Source organism: Pyxicephalus adspersus, chromosome 4 (assembly GCF_032062135.1).
Source record: "Pyxicephalus adspersus chromosome 4, UCB_Pads_2.0, whole genome shotgun sequence".
NCBI lineage: Eukaryota > Metazoa > Chordata > Amphibia > Anura > Pyxicephalidae > Pyxicephalus > Pyxicephalus adspersus.
The window spans coordinates 49,968,710-49,989,030 of NC_092861.1; the positions used below are offsets into that span (position 1 = coordinate 49,968,710).

Below are 20,321 nucleotides of genomic sequence, written 5' to 3' on the forward strand. Positions count from 1 at the left end.
TTTTATTTTGTGTGTACAGATACCATACTACTAGCCAGAGAATGTATTTTGTCTAGTCCCGGCTCTTTACTGTCAGCAAAAAACATACACATGTCTAAACATTGGTTGCTCTTTGTAAGACATCTACCTGGCTATGAGCAGTCTACACTTTACTGAATACAATGCTAATAATAAGGCATTATAGGTAGGATATGCTCACACAGAAGCAACAGTTAAATGCAATGTTCATTGGACTGTTATATACCAAGATATAAACTATTAGGTTATGCTACAAAAGTCATACCCAACCATTCCGATGACTGGTATTACTGCCGGAGGAACCAGCTTTACCTTACAGTGATATAATGTAATAGCCAAATGTGGAACAGATGTTAAATTGGCAAAGTAATCTTTGAATGACAAAACATATTGGTATTACAGCTTGCAGACATAAAATGCTATTACTAGGCTACTGTTGTGCTCTTTTCTTATACAAAAACAATTATCAGTATGCAGTATATTTTATGCTAACTAGCATGTTAACCTTTAATGTTGAATGATACAAAATAACATGGTTATTACTGTGGTTAAAAAAGAAAATATACACATTACACAGCTGAAAAGCAAGAAAATGAGTACTATGATGAATGCTACATCTAATAATAAAATTATTTTCATTATTATTTTTTATGTTTATAGAATCTTAACATAATATTCAGTACTTGCCAAAAACAAAAAAAAGTGAATAATAAAATAATAAAAAGTGTGGATAAAATTTGCAGTCTAATATTAACTGCAACTTGTTCATATGGTATAACCACCCATACATAAACTATTGGTCCTGAGCCTAATTTCTGGGAGGGCACTAAAAGCAGCCACAGAATGACCACATTCACTGAAAGATGTGATCATTGTTTAAGTGCATTGCTTTGTAGTGTAATATAACTGATTACTAGTTGGTTGATTGACATTTTCTAAATTAAACCCTAATTCAAACAGTGTCTTCAACTATTTATTCAACACAAATAGCAACTGATGTAATAATATACTGTGGGTAAAGGTATGTACATCCTTGATCTCATGAGTTTGTATTGCCCCCTTTTGCAGATATTTCTTCTTGTAGGCATTATGCATAATTTTCTCAAGTGTCCGACAAATTTTTAACCACTTTTGCATACAAAATTCCTTGAACAACAAAATTTTGCTGATTTTCCTACAATTAACTTCCAGTGTCAAATCCCCTGCAACATATACATTAAAATAGGAGCTTTGGCTAGGTTACTCCATAACCCTCCATTTCCTGATCCATTACCTAAAGAATTTACTAGTGTTCTTTGGATCATTTTGTTAAAAGATCAAAGATTCAAAATTTGGATAGATGACATCACATTCTCCTCAAGTACACCTGCACAATTATTGCTAACCTAAAGACTGCAAGCTGGCGAGACCAGAAATCGGTATAGCAACCCCAAACCATAACATTTCTATTACCATATTTCAAAATGTACCAAATATGTCTACTATTACTGTAAACAAACAGTTCAACGTCTTTTTTTCAAAAAGCTTGGTCTTTGCCTTTCAAGGCAAAATCTAGTCTTGTTCTTGTTTTTAGACAGCAAAGGTTTTTCCCTGGCTCAACTTACATGCAGATTCATTAGGCTAATCTATCTCCTAGCTCTCCTAGGCTGGAGATGATACCTTTTCATCAGTGAAGCTGGGTGATCCAGAAAACCTGCAATGGATCTGGTCAAGGATTTAAAAGATTTGGTAACAAATAGCAAATTACTTTTAGGAAATCTATTCCAGGTTTGCTGGATCACCCAGCTTCACTGATAAAAGTGTATCCTCTCCAGCCTTGAAGAGCTTAAACAAATCAGGCCCATGAATGCAATGTGTTTTCAATTGCACTATTGTATATTGTATAATGTAGCATCAAACAATCAACTATTAGCCCGATTTTGCTGGGTTGGCCAGCCCTGGTGAAATGACCAGTCATTTGAAATCTATGCCACTTGTAGAATATTTTCGGCAAGAAATTATTATTAAACAGGATTTATATAGCGCCAACATATTACGCAGCGCTGTACATTAAATAGTGATTGCAAATGACAGACTAATACAATGATTTAGTTTAAACAATTTAGCTATAGGCTACCACAACCATTTTTCTGAAATATTAGCATAATGACACCACATACCAATAGGAAAGTCAGCACCAGTCCCTTGAAGAGGAACTAAACTCAAAAGTCCCCAAAACAACAAAAATACACGTACCGTATATACTCAAATATAATTCGATCCGAGTATAAGCCGAGGTACCTATTTTTACCTTGGAAAACAGGAAAAATTGATTGACTCGAGTATAAGCCGAGTGTGGGAAATGCTGCAGCTACTGTCAAGTTTCAATATTCAAAATAAATACCAATAAAATTACATTAATTGAGGCATCACTGATGTATATTTTTTTAAATATTTATTTCACCAGGCAGATAACACAACCATTATCACTATCCCCCCCCCCCCATCTTTTTGCCACTTCTGTTCACTTCTACAAGTACGTTTCACTTCAGTTCAGAAGATCTGAAACTACTAGGAGGGCTCACTGTGCAGAAGTCTGTGTGTGATGTAGCGCAACATACAGTTTCAGACAATGCTGCTCTGTCTCATCACATTCAGTAGAAACAGAGCAGCGTTATCTGAAACTGTATGAAACTTACAGACTCCTTGCACAGTAAGCCCTGCTAGCAGAAAATAAACATGTTAATATTCCTCCCTTTCAAACGCTGCCCTGACCCCCTCCTATAGGACTAAACTCTCAGACACATTACTATAAGCAATGCATTGCAGACTCCTCCATTGTACCTGCTGGGATGAACTCTAATCACTCTCCACACTGCTCTCTCTGCACACACGTGGTTACTAAGAATGCGCAGAAACTCCCTTAACCAGACCATGCCCTACTCTGTTCCAGCCTATTACATGCCGACTTTCACTACAGGCACCCCCCAGTGAGATAATCAGAGACATCTGACACAGCAAAGCATGATCTCCCCCTACCAGCACGGCTTCCCATGAGATCTGCCACTGCTGCAACCTGACAGGAGTATAAGCCGAGGGTGACTTTTTCAGCACAGTTTGGGTGCTGAAAAAGTCGGCCTATACTCCAGTATATTTGGTACCTTCAATTCCGCAGGGCAGTCCGATCCATCTGTAGCTCTCTTCTATCAGGTCCCGCATAGTCCTGCCATCCGTCTTGGAGCCAGGGCTCCGAGTGCCGCCATCTTCTTCCCTTCTAGCTTCTTCTACCTATGTCACCCAACCCAGGAGCTCAGGTGATGTAGGTGGGAAAAAAGCTTGCCAATCTCACTGCGCATGCGTTAGATCTGGAATTTTTTTCCTTGTCAAAAGGGCTCCTTTTGCGCATGTCTGAGATGCTCAGGCATGCACAGAAGGAGCACCCAAGAGCCTCCCTGGATGCGTGACATCGAGAATTAGAAGGCGGTGTTGTACCCTTTTTTTTTTTTTTTTTTGAAAAAGGGTGTTGCACGTAAAAAAAAAACAAACAACATAATTTTTACTCTATATAAAAGAATTCTCTACACTTTTAAGTAAAGTGAAGTTTCTGAGTTTAGGTACGTTTCAATATCTGTGTTTCCATCAGAACTCTTCATAAGGAGAGTTTACATTTTGGCACTAAATCTGGAACATCTGATTTGAATTTCATTGATCTGAAGTGTTGGTAAATGTAGGAGTCTAATTATTTTTTTTTTTCACATAACAAATCTGCATTTTTATTCATTTAGATTATGAGAATGATTTCTCTATCTCATTCTTTTGTGTCATTTGTTCATTTATATTATCTTTATCTGCAGGCACTATTTGAATGAAGATCTGTTTGTTTCCTAAAAAAAACTTAACATTTTCCATAAGGTATTCTTACTTTTTCACAAATATGAAAGTATTATGGTATAGTATATTGCATTCTGCAAAGAAATTACATGCAGTGTCTTATTTAATAACCCCGGTGGTGCTTTAAATGTTCTCTCTGGACAACATCGGCTTGTAGACTTATAGCTGTGTCATATAATGTGAAATCACTATTGCTAGGATTCTCAGCAGAGGCAGAAATCCACAGAAAGCTTTAGCCTGCTAGATCTATCACTTTGAATGACCATCCTGCAGTTCACCAGACAGATCACAGCTTCAGCTGGAGCATGCCATTTTCTTTGAGCCAGGAGTACAAAGTAAGTCAAGGTCAGTTAGGAACTCATGAGCCACTGTATTTACTGATAATGTTTGAGTAAGGGTGTGCTTAATAACATTGGCAAAGACATTCTACTTCCTATTTCTACACTTATATTGCAAATAGTTTTTTAATTAAATCATCCAAGTGAACAATATTTGTTTTTCTTTCATCTGAGTTGTCCTATATTACAGCACAATATATGGTCAAGTAACCATGCTAAAAGTTACGATTGTTAACTTTTAAAGAAAGTGGAAAATTAAAATTGCATAGTTAAACGTCCCTTAGGATGGTGATAGATATTATTTTAGTAGTAAAACAGAATCCCTTTGGAAATGCAGTAACACAGTAATTTTATATAAATTTCCTTTTTTGGTGTCCTCTTCTGTCCAAAGTGTGAATGTGAACCAAAACTTCTGTTGATCTCCTGGATCCTCTGCAGCTTTTTCTGGTTCCTCCACCATTAGGGGATACAGAAGTGACATGGCAGTCAGTAAAAGAAACCAGTTAGAGCCAGGAGACCTAGAAGATCAACACTCCCAGGAGTTTTGGTTTGCCTCCAGATTTCTGTGGATAATGCATGACAATCGAAGCAGAATTTAGCAATGCAGCCAGTAGAAAAAATGATGTAAGGTTTCACTGATAATTAATTTAAAGATTGCCTTAATTTTAAGGCACTGACAAACTTGAAGTGCCTAGGTCTTTTTTTTTTTTGCAAATATGCTTAAAATCAAGCTGTTAACTATGCTAACTTTATAACACATTACTGTACCATCTAATATTTTTTTTACCAGGAGATAAAGCTAAACTCAAAAGAAACAGATACATAGGTGCTGAGATTTCTACAGGCCTACTAGTGGTCACAACACATGTGTATTTGCACAAAGCTAACAAAGGCAATGAGTTTGATTTAATAAAGCTCTCATAGGATGGAGAGGATACTCTTTAATCAGTGAAGCTGGGTGATCCAGCAAACCTGGAATGTTCTTTTTAAAGCCATTTGACATTTACTAGCAAATGTTTTGAATCCTGGACCAGATCCATTGCAGGTTTGCTGGATCAGCTATCTTTACTGATGAAAGTGTCTCCTCTCCAGCCATGGAGAGCTTCAATAAATTAGTCTCGTTGTGTAGAGCATCAGCTGTGTCTGTAATTTTACCTTTTCATAAGCAAGCTGAAACATTATTATTATTACACAGTATTTATATAGTGCCAAAAGCTCATAGTTATGTTACTAGCTGTCCCTCAAAGGAGCCAACAATCTAATGTCCCTGCCATAGTCATATGTCATTATTACAGTCTAAGGTCAGTTTTGAGTGAAGCCAATCAACCCAGCTGCATATTTTTGGAATGTGGGAGGAAACCGAAGTACCCTGAGGAAACCCATGCAAACATGGGGAGAACCTGCAAACTCCATGCAGAGTCCTGGCCAAGGTTCAAATCTGGGATTTAGTGCTGCAAAAGCAGGAGCGCTAATTACTGAGCTTCAGATATTCTGCTCATGAGCAACTACCCCCAAAAAACATATGCACTGGGATTAATGCTATTCTGTTTTCTAACCTAAAAGCAAAAAAAAAGGGAAGGGATAGAAGTTAGTATAGAACAAAGGTAAATTCAGGGAATTTTTATAGTAATAAATGATTTGACTTTTGAAATAGTACATTCATTTATTTAATCCTGGGGGATTATTGGGTTCAATAGGACGCATCAAGATGAGATGCTAAAAGTTGAATCTGCAAAACACAATGAAACTCAGTAAAACCTTAACTGACCTGTTCTTCCAGTAATCCAGTATAATGTTTTCTATGTGAATGTAATGTATTTTATTTTTTTCTTTTTAGTGTCAAAATGTCCATCAGTAAGAGGATTCAGTTAATCTACAGCACCAAGCCGTTTTCTTTGGAATTGCTGTAGACTGATTCCTCTTATTCCACCTTTATTGCCTGCTATTCAGTAACCCATTGTATTGTCAATGATAAAATCATAACCTTAACCCTTAGTAAGCCCTATTTTTTTTCTTTTAATTTAGAAAGAATTGTAATAATATTAACCGAGGATAATGTCCCTTAAGCACAAGTGTGTCAGTCAAACTGGCAATGCACTTATTGAAACAGAAGTGCTTATGTATGGGTTTGTGCTTCATCTCGTCAGTTACAAGCTCTAGAGTGTTAGAAAGGTACATCTAGGCCCTAAGCAATACAGGTCACTTGTATCATCTTGATGGTAAATCATAATTTTCTTTATGAATTGTTATAGGAAAACATTATCCTGATGTGTCAGCAGGCCTGCTTCAAAGGCATTTTTGAATATCAGAACAACACAATTTTTTAATCCTTTATTATAAAAGTTTTTTTATTATTCCTGGATTGTCTGTTTAGTTTATCAATACCTATCTAATTTTTGTCTGGTATTGTGCACTGCCTTTCCTTGAAAATAATGCTTTTGTGTTTGTCAGAAATATTTGTTTCCACTTGCTGGACTGAGTTTTGAGTGCCCTTTCGATCAAAAACTGTCACCCATAACTAATTAGTAAATCCCCTGCTGTTGGTCACTGCATAAATCAGCAGATGGAATACATTGCAAAGGCTTTGATGACAAAACCGGTTTGAATTTTACTGTCATTTACTGTTATATGCATCATGGGATGTAACAGAACACTAAGTTTTACTAAAACAAGCATTTTTCTTTGGTATATTGTTTCTTAATAAATGTAACCAAAGATAAATTTAAAGTACAGTACTTACCACCCATTTGGCACTGTCCCCCATAGCAATTCCTTTCCACCACTAGATATCCTGAATCTTCCAGGTTGAATGACACCCTATAGGGGTAGTAACCAATGCAACCTGCACTTATATTAAACACTGCAGCAAGTTGCACCCATTGCCTGAGAAGAGTAATAGTAGGACTACATGATAAGTTTAAAGACATCTAGAAAAAGTATAAAAAAGTAGTGGGGATTTCCAGGGCGGCTGGAAAGAACAAGGAAAGAAGTAAAGAGCTCAAAATTTAGATTTAAAGGGGTTATGAAGTTTCCAGACAGCATGGTAACAAAAATATTCTTCTCAGAGCCAGTACAGAGGCAAGGCTGTTACCAACACCATATGCTGCTGTTGACCCAAATACTTTTATGGCTTAATGCAACAATGAGGCCAACATAGGAAAAATTGGAAAAGTTCCATTCCTGAGTTTAAGTCCTCTTTAATAGCATTTTCAAACCCATTTGCAGTTGAACAGAAGAAAAGGCTGTTGTATGTAAAAAAATTGTAAAATGTTTTTTGATTGCTTAAATAGTTTGTCAAATACAAAAGAAAACTAATCTGTAGCCACCATGAAGCTCATCTCTGGTCTTACCTATTGCTTTGCTTAAATATTTCATTTCATCTTCAGAAAAGTAGTAAAACTCATTCAATAACACTTGTGCTATCTAGGTTTTTAGCCTCTATTTTCTTTTATTGTGTTAAGGTCTATGTCTAGGACTGTACAGGTCTAGGTGGCTAACAGAATTACCCAATTCCCTCACCCCCTCACCACTGTCATTGTCACTCTTCTTTGCACTATGCCCCAGTACATGTGAATCACTGTAAGTCAGTATCTTTTGTGAGCGTTGCATTATAGGTTGTATATAGTAATACATTCTGGACTGCAACACCCACACACTTTACCCTCATACGAGTAACCCAGTAATATATAAATGCCTCTGCACTTCTAGCACATGTAAAGTTAATATTGAATCACCTAATTTCTTTTTCTAAAGCTTATTTGACAAGTTCATTTGATCTTATTGCAAGCCTGCTGCATTACATGTTCATTTCCAGAGAACTAATTTATAGCTCCATGATGAATACAAACTGGTGAACAATATAGCAATGAAGTAGTTAAGTACATTGTGTTCTGTCAATCAGAATTTATTTTTTCATTTTTTTTCCAGATCCTTAACATGGGATTTTTGATGTTAGTAACACAGAGCGACGTCCCTTACTTGGCTCAGTCTTTTACTGGGATGAAAATTTTTAAATCATCTTCCTTGAATTGGGACTTGCATTAAATAAAAGGATTTAGGCATCCTAATGACCTCTTGCACATATATCATCACAAGTTCCCAACTGCTCCTTGCAGGGTACAGTATATCTTTTAGGGCTAAATGTAGGTGGAATTACAGGGGGCAGTTGGGGACGCACCACAAAGTATTGGTTGTGGGGATCTGTTAGTGCCTGTGATTCAATTGGCCTGATTTATGAAAGCTCTACAAGACTGGGGAGGATACGATCAGCGAAGCTGGGTGATCCAGCAAACCTGGGATGGATTTCTTAAGTCATTTGCTATTTGTTAGGATATGTCTTTTTTCCAGACCATGCTTATTCCAGATTTGCTGGGTCACTCAGCTTCACTGATCAAAGTGTATTCTCTCCAGTCTTAGGCAGCTTTAATAAATAAGGCCCAAATGTAACAGAGGCTTTAATGCTAAATATGTATATATGTAAACATGCATTTTAAGAACTTATACATTTAAATGCCAAAATATTATATTACTTTGTTTTTTGTTCACATTGTGTACAGTGTTGTTTAGCATTTGTTAATATTTTAGCATGTATAAATATATATAAATATATATATATATATATATATATATATATATTATGGCATATATAATATGCTAGTATACTTATATACAGCAATACTGGACCATAATCACCCAGTCTTTTAATTGCAGATGTGAAGTATCTCAAGTTTCGTAATTAAATCAAATTTTAAATTGTGCTTTCCTGGGAATGGAATAACACACTAATTTCCTTTGTATGTGTTTGTACTTTTTATACTAAGTGCTCTGTGAGCCACTAAAGTTGTTGTGATAATCGTTCACCCTTACTGATAATTTCCCCATGAACACTCACATGTTCAACATTTATGAGAGAGGATTAAAGCTAACAAGCCTTAAATGTTATCTGATATTTTATTATTTTCTATGTACTTTGAAATGCCATTTCAAACTAATAAAGCAATATGCAAATTTTTATGTTGAGGGTAAAGTTTAATTAACTGCTAAATCTCAGAGGAAACTCCTTATTTACTTGTGCTGGCACATGTTGTACAGATCATAGATTACTTTGCAATTTAAGCACACATACATTGTTCCTTGTAGACTCTTTATTCCTTTCCACTCTGCTTAGACAAAATTTGTTAAAATGGAGTTGATTGTGCTGTTATGATTTAGTTTGTTATGCAAATTACTCTTACACTTTTGTATTGCAAAACTAATTATGCAGCATATATAAAATGATTAAGAGAGGAGGTCCACTAAGCATGGTCGGCGAATGTATATGTATAGTGTAGTGTGTACAAAAGATCCACCTAATTTATGGTTCTGATCCATTAGATTTACAGTTCTACCTACAAAAACATCAGGTCCATGAACATTAAGCTTAGATTTTGTTTGTCCTGGTTGCTGGACCTATATGAGTCTTTGAAAGATGTCCGAACCAAGGAATAACCAATAATAATAAGAGTGGGACTATGGAGTGGAAATTGTTATCATATACCTTGAGCCTAAAAGTACATTCGTGTAATCGAATGCAATATGTATATAAGTGCATTCTTTGCTGTTAGGAAAGATGGATTATGCAGGTATGTACGTTTGCTTAAAAACATCCATCATGGCCTGCTTAATCTAAAAAGCTAATTTAAATAGATTTTATCCGATTACAATGCATAGAGAGTCACCATAACACGGCCATGCTTTTATCAGGGAAAGACTCAAAAATCAAAAGCCTGAGTTTTTACATCATAAGTAAAAGAATTTTGAACTGATAATTGATACAAATATATCATTTAAAACATTGTTTTAACTTGCTACATATCAGAGATATAAACAAATACCCTAAGACTAGGTACACATGTGCAATAATTATCGTTCGAAAACCAACGATTAACGACGATCAGTGATTTTTCACCATTATTTTGAACGATTGTATAGTTCAAATATACATAATAATATATAAATATAATCCACCAATAATGTACACACACTAGATACGATCTTTGAACGATACAGCAAGTGACATGTACCGGAGAAAGTGTACTGCAGAACCATCCACCATCACTGAATGACTGTACACACAATAAATAGTGAACGATCATCGCCCAATCAGATCCACCGGGATGGTTGTTCATTTCCAGCGACATCATTTGTTATTCGGTGTCGTTGGACAGTCGTGCACTTTTTTGTTAATGAATGTCAGATGATCAGTCGTTAATAGTTTTTTTCCAGCGACAATTATTGCACTTGTGTAGGTAGCCCAATATTCTACATTCCCTAAAACAGTTTCAAAACAAGTTACTCATTTTTACCCACAATAATCAAGGTAATTTTATACATAGATTATTTTTTGTATTGTACAAAATAATAGCCCAGATATGGTGAGCATTGACACATAAACCTATTTAGTAAGGGAATATAGACAACTGTGAAGGAAATTATATTACCCATTTATTTCTAAGAAGAATCACTTAGTGGTGGATTCAGTGTTAGTAATATGATAATGTTATATTATCATATTACATAATTTTAGTCTTCTCTCGGAGCATGTGATAAAATAGATTTTTCTGTCTCTACTTCTTCCTTAAGCCTGATTTATCAAAACTCTCTGACTGGGCATGATATGCTATCAGGAGTGAACCTCTGAGATCCAACAAACCTGGAATGGATTTCTTAAATTCATTTGCTATTTTTTGTCAAATGTTTTTAATCATGTACCTGATCCATACCAGGTTTCCTGGCTCTTGGAGATGTTTGATAAACCAGGCACTTTTTTGTTTATTTTAGTTTATTTTGTTTAGTGTTTAAATGTTTTCAGGAAGCTATAAACAGCACACATAAAAAGAATCAGAGATGACAAGATAAAAGCAGATTAAAATTCAGCTTTTTTAAATAGCATTTATTTATGCCACATATTTGTGTATTGCTATTATACTATGTAGCATTTACAAAGTAAACAGAAGCATTAGATTCTAAGCGTTCTCTAATGGAGTTTAAAATTTCATGTTCTTTCCACATTTATACAAATACAAGTGCAAACATTTACCTTAAAACAATTTGGTTTATTGTTTTAAGATCATGAAAAACAGTGTACAAATGAAACCAACAGAATCATAGAAAAACTATATATAACACAAACAAAAGCTTTACATAGAGAGTGAACATGACAAAGTTTAGTTCAGTTCTCTGAAGCAAGAGTGAGGATTTCTTACCATTAGTATAAACCTTTTCTTGTGACAAAAAAGCTCTGCAGATCATACATCATCTTTCATTGGCGTGTTTAGTAGGTAATTTATTTGGTAATTAATGTGGGAACAAATTCATTTAAAAAAGCCCTATACTCTAAATAGATAATCTAAAAGTCACATGTCCTATATATAGTCTATATATATAGGACAGTTCCTTTAATCTTTATTGGTGTGAACTCTATTGATGCACTGGATTTCCTTCCAAAGAGCCCTCAATCCCTCCACATTAGGGTTGAGCGAGAATGCCTCTGGCATTCTTGCGAAAATTTCCTCGAATTTCCAATGGGTCTGCAAAATTTTGCCGAAAAGCCCTCATTTTGACCTGTAGTGCCCGGGCATCTCTTACTGAGAGGAGTATTCTCACGGCTCCATACATAAATGCGGCCGCGATATTCCTCCTCTCAGAGTAAGTCATGCGGCTTGCGTTTATAGATGAACGCGGCCATGAGCAGCCAGCGAGACTCACACTGTGTTCCTGGATAGAGAAAATCTATCCAGGAACACATAGTACAGGGAAGCAACAGCAATCGGGTGTGGAGTATGTGTTCCTGGATTGAGTTTCTCTATCCAGGAACACAGGATTCCTCCGCTCCCCTGATTGGTCTTGCAGGTCCCAAAAATTCAGTCTCGCTAGCTGAATTTACAAAGGCCGTTCTCACCTACATGTTTGGTAAGCAAGAACGTCCCAATTCGCCACGAGACCCAATTTCATAAATTCGCTCTCTCATCCCTATTCCACACCTGATTTCCATTTGGTCCTGCGCCATCCTGGATTCCTCCTTTCTCCCAGAGCAGAGGAACCTCTAGGCATAGCCATTTTCTTTCTTCATATTCCAACTTCTGCCTAAATTATGTATCCTCATGTAAATTTAAAAAAAAGTGCCAATCTCACTGCAAATGGGATACGTGACATGGGTATCCCAGGTGGCAGCAGACTTCCGATTCAGTCTTTACCGAAGTAAAGTAAATATTGTGGTGATATGTCTGCTTGAATGAGAGTTATTATTACTAGACTGGTTTAAATAAATGTGAAGTTTGTTGACGAATATAAATTTCATATCTTATTGTAGTACAAATTTTGCCTTTAAAAAAAGTATTAAATATATTTAAATAAAATGCATTTAGTTCCCCAGCTTTTTCCATGGTAGGTGTAAGTTTATTAGATTTCATTAAAGTTAAAAAATGTATTGTTTGTTATCAGAGTAGATAAATAGGATATTATAAAGAATGAAGCAATATCGTAATAACTGCTCAACACATCATTCTTTTTGATGTGCTTAATTGCAGCTGTTTAATCCATTGTGGCAGCTTATTCAAAATAAAGCCATGCAAAGCTATTTTTTCTTGTCTGTAGATGTCAAAGGTGTTCATTCTGTACAGGGAAATAATTGGTATAATAAATGACTTTATCATCTAGCTACATTATCACAGGCAAAAATAATGATCAACTTTTAATGTTGTCTGTTATAAAATAAAATGCCTTGTTCCTGTAATAAGCATTAAAAGTTCTCTGTGGTTATGAAAGTCAAACAATTGTGAGGACAAAAGTTAGTTTAGATGAAAAAGCTGTCACCGTTAGCCACAAATGTTTATCATATGCATGTGAAATGGTAAGGATTATATAATTTCTATCCCATAAATATTCATTATTAAGTATCTTAAAGCTGGTGGCTGTGGATACACTTAAGTCAGACATAAAGTTTGCTTAGTACAAAAGTCCTGACTGGAGGTGTTTTTTTAACTGGTAGAGGAAGCACATTGCAACAATTATGGGGGCACTTTGGCAGGTAAATATACAAAGTAAACCTAGGTGGGCAGTAGATTTACTTCTACTTTGCCATCTTCTTCCTACCCCCTCCCTGGGCCCTATTTGCAAAACTATCACCTCTGATGCCATGGATCTGTATGTTACAACAAGGAAATACTTACATTTCCTTCTTTATTCTTAATAATGTCAACTTAATAACCCTGTGAGGATTTCTGTGACAGGAGAGAAGTTATTACTGGAACATTTAAGAATTTTAGAAGCTGGAGGGTGACTCCTCCAGTCAAAATCTAAAAGCGGACCTAAACTAAAATTATTACTTTTCATAAAAGGATAGACAATCATTAGGAGGGGTTAAAACCTCCTGGGACTCATGTCATGTATCCCAGGAGGCTTATGGCTGCTCCTTCTGGGCATGCCCGATATCGGGCATTCGCAAAAGGAGATTTTTCTTCAATGAGAAAAAAAATGTCGATCTCATGCATGCACCGTGGGACCGATACTCTTTTTTCCCATTTACTGCAGCACCCAATCTCGCACCTGTGTAGTGTGAGATCAGGAGACAAAGGAATAAGCAGGAAGAAGAGAAAAGAAGATGGCGTTGCCCAGTGCTTTCTCAGTGTCAGGACAAAGATGGATAACTGGACTGGATGGGTGAGTTGTTTTTTTCAGCTTTAACAAAAACGTCTGTTTTTTGTCAGACTTGCCCTTGTAAGGTCATATATCTACTTTTAATTCCTATATGATTCTTTGAGTTTTGCGCTCTTCATTTCCATTCTCCGCCAAGCTGGTAAAACCCCTATTGGGGCCCTTCATTGTTCTTTGAATGCCAAACTTTTATTTTATAGATGATGCTAAAAATAGATTTAGTGGGTAGTACAAACCCTTAACCTATCATGCTAGGCAGGCAGCAACACTGTAGTAGGGAAATTTCTCCTGTAAAATTATTTTAAAATATATCAAGTAACTCAGTCTGCCAGGCTCCTCCAATAATGTAAATACCATTTTTAAATAGACTGGCCATTTATCAGAAAAAAGTTTAGCTGAAACTATTGAATTGCATTAATACATTTGTTAAGTGTAGAAGTATTTGAAAGTTAAATAGACTAGTAAGTACTTAAACAAGAATATTGGATCTAAAGCCAATGATACATTTGCTAATACAGAAAACTTTGAACTTTTTGAACAATTTGCAGCAAGCTAAATAATGTATGATTATTGTCATAAATATGACAGCAGAAATATATTTGAAAATGCCGGTAGGGATATGTTCCTGAGTGCTTAGTTTTGGTATGTGCACTGTGCAAGAGTTTGTTTATGATATATTTATAGCAGGAAGTAGCCTTTGGTGCTTTTTTATATTATGGTGGTCTAATCATATTTCTCTTTATTTCTTTTTCAGTGACATACAGTGAACAAAAAAAAGATTTAATGTCAAAACACTTGCAATACCTATAAAAATTACAATAATCAAATTCTCAATTCCTAAAACAAACACTTTAAAGTTTAGTGCAACCGTGTAGCTTGTGATGTTAACCTTGTGGTTGGATGGAATATTAATGTTTAAAGATTGTTTGATTTAACAAAAAAAATGAAATTCTTTTAGATATCATTTATTTGCCATAGGCAAAACTCCAAGCCTAGTCCTTAGTTGTAGTCTAAGATGGAGTCTTTCAGAGACGCACTTTGAAAGAGCTCATTGATATATTACACTTCCTTTGTCCCCAGGAACTTTCACATTTTTTAAAAAAATACATCATTTTGACAGTTAGAAAGTATATTTACAGAGTGTTGCCAGTGTTTCCTTGTGGACTATGTTCTGATAAAATGCATGCATCTTGATAAAAAGCTGTTGACATCCACCTTTGTATTTCCCACTTGCTTTGTAGTTCAAATAATGCATGGTCCTGCTTTATTTACCCTTGCAGCTACTGAGCATATGTGTTGTTAATGTTTTGTGCATGCCAAATGTTTCACACATTTTCATCATGCTACTGTTTTATCATGTGTGGGCCTGAAAAGAACTATTTTTTGTGTGTTCAGCTGTTCAGTAAATTTTACTGTCACTAATGTGTATTTTGCTAATTTAGCATAACAGACGCTAATGTACTTATATGTTTCCCACAGAATGGCTTGCATTTTTAATATTTAGAATTTTATTTTAAGACTTAGTCGTATATATTTTTCACCTCATTGGCTTAAATCTGTGATCTTCTGGTTACAAGTGGAATGACCATTATTTGGATTGTTGTGAGATCATTTTTTTATGTCTTATATCAACTTTTTAGAAACTTCACAAACACGCCTTCTCAGAAAAAGAAAATATCTTTTGACAGCCCCTTGGAAAAGAGATATAGATAGATACAAATGATAGATAGACAGAGTAGGTAGATTTATATTACTATAAGCATAAAGAATTTTATCTGAAAACAACATATATTATTAGAAAGTCATGTTTTTTCTTTTTCATGTACACTGGGGCACGTGTAACACCAAAATATTCAGAGACTGATATCCGAGACAGCCAATTCTTACATGTATTATTTTATTGTTTGACCACTTTAAAAGCATACTGTACATGCTTATTTTTTTCTTTTTTTGCAATATGTTGGGGATGTGTAATATTTTGTTGTTCTTTTTTTGGTATGCTATTTTCTTGAACTGTTTTGCTCCATGTTTCCATTCTCAATCCTAGGTCCCCTTACAAAGAAACAGACAGATGATTTAGGTGATAATGAAGGTGCTGAAGATGAAGGTATTTTTTTGCCACCAAACCAATTTGCATGACAAGGAACCCCTGAAAATATATCTCCTTTACTTTTTCTTGACTTCTTGTATCTATTTTGAAGAGTTTTTCTTTTTATCCCATTTTTGATTGATGTGTTTTGTCTTCTTGCTTGTTTTATATTTTTTTCTACATTTTTTTTCTTGGTTTGAATGTGGTTGCGTTTTCATTTTTATGCAAACAGTAAGTGTGTACACCAAAGCTCTTCTTGTTTTCTTGACAAGAATTTTTGATAACTTACATCCCACTTCTTGAATATATTTTGTGAAATCTTTCAACTAACACTGTTTTAAGTCTCACGACAAACCCCCCTTTTTTGCATGTTTTCTAACATTCCCTGAATACTGAATCTTGCTAATGACAATATACAGTGGTGTATATTATTTTCAAACAGCCGGTGATTACTTTAATATATTTAATTATCCAAAGGTTTGATGTTTCTTAAGATGTAGACATTTGTTTTATCTTTTGAAAAACTATTTATCAGCACAGTAGATCAAGAAGCATCATATGCAGACGCTTGCCGTATAAAAGTGAGTATTTAAATACATTTTAAACCTAAATCTAGCAACATAGCTGACCAAAGTATTTTAAAATATTATATTTGCTATCCACAATGCCCTGATATGTAACTTTTTAATGGTACGGCATAATGTAATCAATTAGTTAGGAGCCATTCTAGTTCAAGTCAACATATTAGTTGCAACACTTTAAAAATAACTCTGAGTTTTTCAGTAGATTCTCCAATTTTTGAAGCTTACTTAAGCTTAGTGTGTTGTGTTTTGGGCAGTTCCACTATGGTTTCAAGCAAAAACAATAGTAATTAGTTGATCTTTTATCATTTATGTATATTCTTTCAATTAATAGGTTGTAACTGAATATTGTTTGCCTCACTATACACATTTACCTAGAATTGATGACTGCCCTTTATGTATTTGTTTCAGATATCTGCAGTAATCCAGCATGGGCCAACTCCTGTAATATAGGATGGCCACTGGGTTGTTGGGTCTTTACAGACCTTTGCTTTCTGCATAGAGTATGTGTCCAGAGATTTTGACACAATTGCTATTTTTACAAGGAAATATCTAAATTTTCAATGCTGTTTAGTGTACGTACAGTGCCCTTACAACCGTTGCCAGTGAGATACAATATTTTCTCTATTTGTTTCTCAGCATTTAATTGTTTACAGGGGTTTAGTAAACTATTTTCAGTTAGTGGAGGTTGAAACAATCGAGCAATCCCCATATGGCTTCCTATGGCTGGCATCTTGCAGCTGCTTGGTCACCGGCACCTTCTACACATTTAACTATTCATTCCGTATGGGGCTGCAACTAGAAGAAGCTACATGTAGTGTTTCTCCAGTGACAGCTGTTGCCTGGCATGAGGAAGCGGTATCTGCACCCCATCCTAATGACCATTGAGTACATAACCTTTTTAAGAAAGTCAGCCAACTTGAACTAGTAGCTGGGGTCATATAGGCACCATACACTAAGTCATTAAAAAATGAAACTGGGTAATATGTTTGGCAATCTACATAACATAACATGACTAAAACTTGTTATCAGAGCGCATAAGTTATTTTGTAATCTTATATTTTGGGTATAAACATAGTATGTAAAGCATTATGTAGCAAAACTGAAAAAAATTAATTTAGGTTAACACCTTCAATGTAATGTTAATATAAATAAAAATAGAAAGCCTGAAAAATCTTTACATCAGCAATTTTGCAATTAAGTGGGACCTGCAATCAGTCTAACAGACTTGTCTAGTAGATTCAATTTGCATGAATAGAAAATTCCCCTTTGACATCTCCTTTTGAGCACGAAAAAAGACCTATATAATTAGGTGGAAGCATATTATTTAATCAGGGAATTATAAGAACAAGGGTTAGGTAATTTTCTGTCTTTATTTTATCCCACGTTGGCTTTAAAATGAAAACTCACTTGTGAAATATTCTGAGATGGGGATAGCTATTAACAATCTTTCTAATATATTTGGAAAATAGTGTGGTGCCAGTAAACAAATGTCACTATGTTTTACCCCATGCTCTTCAACTTCCATATAAATATCTAACTAAAATGAGTGAGGTCCACAGAAATATTTATTTATAAATGAGTTAATTTAGTTAATTGAGCATTCTTAATGTATTTATTATACTAGCTTCACCAAATTAGGACACAACTTTAAGTGCAAAGCAAATAAACTAATAAATACAAAGATAATCCAATGTGTCCTAGGCTTACTTAGCATTGATACCATCCAGACTGATTAATGTTACCATGATAAACCTGCTTGATTGCTTTCTCTTCTTAATACCGATGTGCAAATCACAAGGTAAAGGCCCCCTTGAGAGTACAAAAATAGATAAGACCCCATGTTTCGAGTGGCCTTCATAAACTCAGGGATTTGTTAAACTGATAGCTATCAGCAAACAATCGATTATATTGGATCTAATTGACACAGACAAGGAAGCAATGGTTTACTAGCTTGTCTTCAATGACAGCTTGAGTGTACCTATAAGAATCTAATTACATGGTCGTTTCCACTGATTTGCACTTCATCAAGGCAAGAGAGGACACATCTTGGTATAGGAATTCCAGGAAATTACCCCAGATATGAAATAAACAACAATTTTTGCAAGTACTATAAGAATGTTAACTTGTTTAACCGTGGTACTAACATTTCATTACTGTTCTCAGTGGGTACTCAGTAATTCTATGTAATTTTAATTAAGGAAGAGTTCTGAAACAATCTCCCTCTGTGTTACCTCCAAGCATACAATTAGCAGTGTACAGTTCTGCTGTGAACATGCAGCTAATGATTTCAGATTAATAATTTATCTCTAGTTCCTAATCATATCAATGTCACTATCAGGAAAACCAAATTTCAACAGGTGATGCTTGGCAATTCCTGAAATGTAACTCCCTTATTGCTATAAAATAAAAAAAACAGGCAAGATACATTTTTTTGCACACTTTGAAGGTTACCCCTTCATGTGCTGTTTTATGGGGGCCACAAGATTTTAGAACATACAGCTGCATATAAGACTCTTCTGGCCAAAATAATGGTCTACCCCTTAACAATATTAGTGTAGCTATTTCAAAATACTAAAAAAAAATTAACTTAGAGAACGATTTCCCCCATAAATGAAAATTAGCCCATTTAAAAAAAATATATAACTTAAAAAATTTGTTTTATATTTTACAAATTAGGAAATTTTAAAGTAAACCCTGAAATATGATATTGTCATATTTACTTATTGGCCTTTTTTTTCAAAACTGGGAATCATTTACTGCCATTGAAACACATAGATCTGGAAAAAAGAGAATTTTCCAAAACCATGTGAGAGATTAGGGGAATGTCTGATTCCCTGTTTTATAAATAGAGCCCTAAATGTAGAGAGTAAAGTAAGAACAGTATAGTATACTTTTTGAAGTAATCATTTTAGTAGAATATGTTTAAATATATAGTTCATTATTTAATTCATTATAATGCTTCTTGATCTATTTGGCCATTTCCAGATTCTTTCTCTGAGAAATCACGATAATATTCATTTTCATGTTTATAATATCATAAAGCAAAACCAAAATTCATATAGGAAAACCAAATAAATACGTCAAATATAAAAGTCATCCTGAGAAGCACTACATGTATATTTGCTTACGTTTTATTAATAACAATATTTTTATTGGATTTGTAACTTAAGAAACATTGAAAATGGGGTAAACTAATGTTTCTTCTCTGTCTGATGACAAGCCAGAATTATATTTAAACATGTTTTTTTTTCCAGACATCAGAGATAGTGGAGGTCCCAAGCCTGTGATGGTGTATATTCATGGAGGATCCTATATGGAAGGAACTGGTAATTTATTTGATGGAAGTGTCCTAGCAAGTTATGGAAATGTTATAGTCATCACTGTCAACTATCGCCTTGGGGTACTTGGTAAGAAGCACATTTTTGCTTTGACCTTTGATACAAAACACTTTTTTCTATTAGTTTGTTTCAGTGTATTTTATGAGAATATTGAGCTCAAACTCTGATCTGTGTATTTGTGTCCACGTTGAAACATCTATTATATATCTTATCCTATAATTTTTGTATCATAAAATGCAAAGCTCACAGTTCATTTTTATAAAATGTAATAATTAGATTCACACATTTTGCTTTTATCGTAGATATGATGAAAATAATTTAGAAGTCGAAATTGATTTTCAGATGTCATTAGGGGTCAGAAGGTTTATGAGCAATTAGGATATGGTTAGAT

At 34.8% G+C, this 20,321-nt stretch overlaps 1 protein-coding gene across 4 annotated transcripts in view; it reads left to right on the forward strand.

The window, feature by feature from the left end:
- Positions 1–20,321, forward strand: part of NLGN1 (neuroligin 1) — a 410,133-nt gene that overhangs the window by 244,822 nt on the left and 144,990 nt on the right. For 2 of the 4 annotated variants that reach the window (XM_072408123.1, XM_072408122.1), the window contains exons 3-4: positions 15,967–16,026; positions 19,847–19,999. In XM_072408123.1, the coding sequence (XP_072264224.1) occupies positions 15,967–16,026; positions 19,847–19,999 (213 nt within the window). Of the gene's footprint in view, positions 1–14,612; positions 15,655–15,966; positions 16,027–19,846; positions 20,000–20,321 lie in introns of those variants that run through there. The other 2 variants (XM_072408126.1, XM_072408125.1) reach the window with 2 other exon arrangements.